Genomic DNA, 5,808 nt, shown 5'->3' with positions numbered 1-5,808 from the left:
AGTTGTTAAATCTTAAGCGGTTGATTTCCTATTAACTTTATACCGTAAGTTTGTCGCTTCATATAATATGATATTGTCTTCCAAAAATTAACAATACCAATTTGCTGGTGGCTCTCATTATTTTTTTCATGTTCTTCTTAATTTCTTGCGTCAACCATTTGGCTTAATAGTTGCTTACGTGCTAAACACTAATAATGGTTTGGGTTGATACTATCATTTTGGCAATCCCTTCATTTTATTTTATCAGTATTACTTTGTGTAAAGGAAGGAACCTTCATAGAAAAAGTTGTCATAGATTGTCTAGAATAGACCTGAATTTTCACTTCACATAACATTTTATTGTCTTAAATTTTGAGGGAGGAACCTAACATATTTCTTCAATCTTGTGGAAGCTCATATCATTGTCCGAGAAGAAATGATGACAGTAGATTCGCCGATTGCTATGACGAGTAACGCTCTTTTGTTTCTGGAGGTGGCTTTTACAAGAATGCTTTACGTTGATGGAGCCTTGGAACATGTTTATAATATAATTTTATCTACTTTTCTTTCATCCTTAGAGAGCAACTGCTAACAATATATCTATAGAACATAAATTATACGTGCTGTTGATGGATCAAATGAATATCTGACACAAACTTAAATTAAACAACTCGATGGATTAAAGTAAACATGAACATAAAACCAAGTTCACAACACAAACATAGAAAACTTAAACTCAAGTCAATATAAATGCAATTTGTATATACATAGTCAGAACAAAATACAAACAAGAACCTAGTTTCAAACCATCAAAACTTGCACCACCCTCTTCTTTCTGAGATTAAAAAGAAAGATCTTTCCAAAAAAACTCATCAGGTTGACAATCCCAGCACAAAACACCATCATCTAGTTGATTTATCCAGTCATCAAGATCAACAAGTTGACTAAGTTGGTTTGCTGATGAACTTGGAGGCAAATCACCAAGACTAGTGAAATCCACAATCTCACTCCTATAATCAGGATTAACAACTTGGTCACTCATCTCCACAAGCCCACTAAGTTGGTTTGATGATGAACTAGGAGGCAAATCACCAAGACTTGTGAAATCCACCATCTCACTTGTATAATCAGGATTAACTACTTGGTCATTCATCTCCACAATCCCACTAAGTTGGTTTGATGGTGAACTATAGGAGGAAAATCACCAAGATCAGAAAAATCAATCATCTCACATATATCCAAAGTGCTAGTTTCTATTTGTTGCATATTTTTCAACATGCTAATTTTGTGATTGCAAGCTTGAATCTTAGCATTTATTGCAGCAATGAAGTCTCTGAGTTGATTCTCATCCAAGTTACTAAAATGTGGATGCCAAGTTGGGTAGATCTTAGTGAGGATATCTCTCCGCACTTTGTTAATCTTTGTTTCAACCTTTTCTATCTTATTTTCAAAGTAGTCCTTAACATCAAATATCTCAGGAGTTTTCTCAATCTTTTGATTCTGATACTCTTGAAGCAAGGAGTTTACACTTGTAAGGTCTTCTGGCCATGTCGTAGGTTCAATATTATTATGATCACCATCATACACAATAAAGCAAGCCTTTGCTCCAGACTTCTTACAAAATTCAGAAATTTTCTTTTCTAATCCATGCTTTCTTTGTTTGAAAGTTATTTTGCGAGATTTCACACTTTGGATGTATTTCATAGGTATTTTTGCGCGACCCATTCTACAAATTTAAAGAAAAAAACAACAGTTAGAAAAACTAGTCAAAAATTTTGAAACAATTTTCTTAAATAATAACAATGCCCCTTTTCTTGCTGAGTCCTATAAAAACTAATACTTGTGTGAGTCTTATAAGATAAAAACCAATGTAAAAGAATTATAATATAATAATGGTAATGTTAAAGTATAGTAAGAAAGAAAGAAATAGTAACAGTAGAAATTTAAGGTTTCAATGGCCATCTATTTGAAATTTCCTAGTGATTATAAAAAGGAAAAGAAAAATAAAAACATAAAGAATATAAGAAATTTTAGAGGATTATTATCAAAGCTAACATCCCGACATAAAACGTTGAGATGAGTTGAATGGTTCTTTGCTTTCTTTCTGGGTGCTTTCTGGGTGCAAGTTGAATGGTTATTTATACTAAATAGAATGACATATATGGAGGGAAGAGAAAAACAAGCATCATCAAAGAAGGCAAGTACAAGAACATAGTAAAACAAAAAACGAACATAAAATAAGAACAAAAAGAATAGCAATTGCGTTAAAGAGCATACAAAAACAATCAAACACAAGAATATACAAAGATCAACGTGTTTTTACCTTAAACGGTGGAGATGATCTTCAAAGACTGATCGACTTTTGTGATGTTGTGCTGTGAATGTGATACTCTTGTTTTCTTGAAGAGATTGTGCACAAACAAAAAGAGTGAAGTAAGGGTTTAGTGTAACAAGAGATGTATTTATAGATTAGGAATGTGGGCTTACAGCTTGATTTGGGAAACAAAATCTACGCAAACAAAATTTCTTGTTGCCCTAATTATTACACGGCGAAATTTCGTGCGTTCTTTCTTATATGTGTTAAAAGATTTAATTTAATTTTATTTTGATAAAAAAGATTTAGTTTAATTTTATTTTGATAAAAAAGATTTACTTTTATTTTATTTTGATAAAAAAGATTTACTTTTATTTTGACAAAAATCTTGTATTGAACAATCAGGATTTTTTTTTTGGAATAGCTATTAGGAACATTCCTTAAAAAAAACTATTCGGAATAGTAAATCTATATTAAAATCAGACTTTGATATTTGGATTTAAAATATTGTAATGGACTCTACGTAAATAGTACCTAGTCTTTAAAATATGAGTTCATTTTTCCATTTTGTTTGAATTATGAAATCCAAAATGTTGCATGGTAGGGTGTTTTTACATTGTATAGATTGTATAATTTAAAATGTTGTAGTGCACATGAAGGGCCGGAGAATGGAGAAAAAAATCTTTAATAATATACAACTTAAAAGGCTTGATATCCGATTAATTTATTCGATGGGTCGTCTAACAAGAAGAGAAACATGGTAAATAAACCCAATAAGGGGATTAGATTCAAGTCCATCTAAGGACTACTTCATTCTGAATGAATGATTATGAATGAGAGGAGTTGTATTTATAAGTTGATTTTCAAGTGGATTTGGATTGAAAAACTGGGCTTTTCCCTCAAATCTGCAGAGAAAAACAACAAAAAGTTGTTTTTTTATTACCCGGAAGCGCCTCGCGTGCTAGTGCATTTTTTTGCACTGGTTCGCACCCCCAAGGCGAACAACATCACACTAAGGCGCGCCGCTGCTGTCCTCTTATGCATTTTCGCCTTTTTCTTGGTCTTTTTAAGTGTTTTCTTCCTTGAAATTTATCTTGTTGAGACTTGTCATCGAATTTCTCCACTTTGTAATGTCTTTAGAGACCTCTTGAATCATAACCCATTGTCTTCACAAATTCTCATGAGATGCTTTGCTTTGCCGATTTGCATGATTTTGCATTGAATTACATTAAAAACACCAAAGAACGACTTGTTTTCGGGAAAACTAGAATTATATGACTTGAAATGAAAACATTACAAATTGTCAAACCATAGCCAATTGTTCTAAAACTCCTATAAATTGGATCAAAACTTAAAATAACTGAAAAATACGCTGAAAACAACTTAAGATGACTGTCATTAGAGGGTATCTCAAAGCACTATATCGTAAAATCTCACGTATTATGGCGACTAGACTAGCTCATGTATGACAACTAGACTAGCTCAGATTATGTGAACCACGATAACTTGATTGTGTCTTCTTCTTTATTTCGTATCTCTTACTTTGATAGGTTTGAAGCACGTTCATATATCCAATCCGAAAAATTGTAAATATCTTCCATTTAATTTTTTAGGATTGAGTATTTATATATGTGCATTGCAAATTCGACTCCTTCTATCTTTTTGTGGTTTTATAAGGATACCACTTTGATTATGGTTCTGATTGTCATAAAAACACATCCTCTTCATAGAAAACTAGTTCTATGAACTTAAGGGTCCATTTACTTTGCGAAAACATTAATTTACTATTTTTGATCCCTAAAACTTGTGTTTGTTTTACTTGTTAACTCGGAGAAAAGAGACTTTTAAAGTGAAGGTCTTGCATTTCCTGAAACAATGAAAATGTAGAAAGAAGTGTTTTCACTATTTCCGAAAATGCATCATTCCTAACTATCACTTTATCTTCTTTCCATCGGAATGACTCACTTCAAAAGTCTCGTTTCTCGTTGTTAAGGAGTTAAACTAACACACATTTTAAATGAAAAAAAGAATGTTTTCACAAAGCAAACAGGCTAAATTATCTATATGTTTGTGTCTTGTATGTCCAAAGTGAGCTAGAGGGATGTATTTTTTTTTTAGAGGGATGTATTTATAGATTAGGATTGTGGGGTTATAGCCTGATTTGGGAAACAAAATCAATACGCAAACAAAGTTTCTTGTTGCCCTAATTATCACGGCGAAATTTCTACCAACGTGCGTTTCTTATATGTGTTTGGATACCCGGTAGAAACCTTTAAACGTGCTTTTGGAGTGGTCAAACGCAGTTTGACAGCAAACTTTCTTGTTTGGCTTGCATCCATGTAAATCGATTCCATCACCAAAACCATGGTGGACCTGAAGCTACAATTTCGAGCTTCTGCGTTTGATTGAATCGCGTTTGCTTTTTAATTTCGTTTTCCAATGCCATCTTTCCCTTATTGCCCTTTATAATTGTCTGCCATAGCTGGGAAAAAACGTAGTTATTTAACTCACTGAGGAAGAAGCAGAAAGAGATGGACTATTTCTGGTGAAAATTCTTGTCTCGCATGAAAGAAATTGATTGCTAGAAATTCTCGTTTGCGTTTTGCCGGTGGTATCCCAATTCATTTTTCACAGCGAGTGACTCACTGAGTTGCTTAATTACCTTCGCTGATACCTTTCCTTTTCTAGTTTTTAATAAATTTATCCTCCTTTTTATTTTCTACAATATATAAACTTTAGATCTTCCTTCCAAAAAAAAAATTTAGATTTAAAATGATTTTCTAAACCAATAATTTTTTTTGCTAATTTTATTGAACAAAAAAATATTTAATTTTTATTATTCAACTAGGTTTAAATAATTATCTAAATTAAAATAAGAAAAGAATATATAGTTTTAATTAAATTTAAAAGGTTAATTTGGTCATTTACACATTCAAAAGCAATTCTGATTCAAACTATCCAAACATCATTAACTCATAAGAATCACTTTTACGTTGGTGTATCCAAACATAAATCAATTTACATCCAACTCACTTTTAATCAAAATCAATTCTCTCAAACTCAATTCTATCAAAATCAATTCTGCCCACCGCCAAACCAAACACACACTTAAGAGATCTTGTCAAAAAAAAATGTGTTAAAAGATTTAATTTAATTTTAATTTGATAAAAAAGATTTACTTTTTTGCTGCCCTAATTTATTTATTTTTTTTGTAAAGCTTGTCTATCAAGTTTTTTTTTTATTTTATGGTTGAAACTTGTCTGTCAAGTTTCAAATAAAGCGTCTCTAAAAAAAAAGTTTCAAATAAAGTGGACATGTTTTTTATTATTGACGGCAAAATTGTTTGACCGATCGACAATAATATTTCTACCAACGTGCGTTTTTCATTATATGTGTTAAATAAAAGATTTAATTTTGGTAAAAAGGATTTACTTTTATTTTGACAAAAATCTTTTATTGAACTATTAGGATTTTTTTTTATAGAATAGCTATTAGGAATATTCCTTAAAAAAAAA

The 5,808-nt window shown here is 31.4% G+C and overlaps 1 protein-coding gene across 1 annotated transcript; it reads right to left on the bottom strand.

The window, feature by feature from the left end:
* Positions 1-773: 773 nt before the first annotated feature.
* LOC146901796 (agamous-like MADS-box protein AP3) lies at positions 774-1,704 on the bottom strand. The gene is made up of 2 exons (XM_085738495.1): positions 1,177-1,704; positions 774-1,063 (listed from the first exon to the last, which is right to left on the bottom strand). The coding sequence occupies exons 1-2, from the start codon at positions 1,702-1,704 to the stop codon at positions 821-823; spliced, it is 771 nt and encodes a 256-aa protein (XP_085594621.1). The 3' UTR covers positions 774-820.
* Between the last annotated feature and the right edge of the window lie 4,104 nt (positions 1,705-5,808).

This window comes from Medicago sativa, chromosome 8 (assembly GCF_051527215.1).
Source record: "Medicago sativa cultivar Bolivia chromosome 8, Bolivia_mono, whole genome shotgun sequence".
Lineage (NCBI taxonomy): Eukaryota > Viridiplantae > Streptophyta > Magnoliopsida > Fabales > Fabaceae > Medicago > Medicago sativa.
Note: the sequence above shows the minus strand (reverse complement) of the source record. Positions and strands in the feature narration are given on the sequence as shown.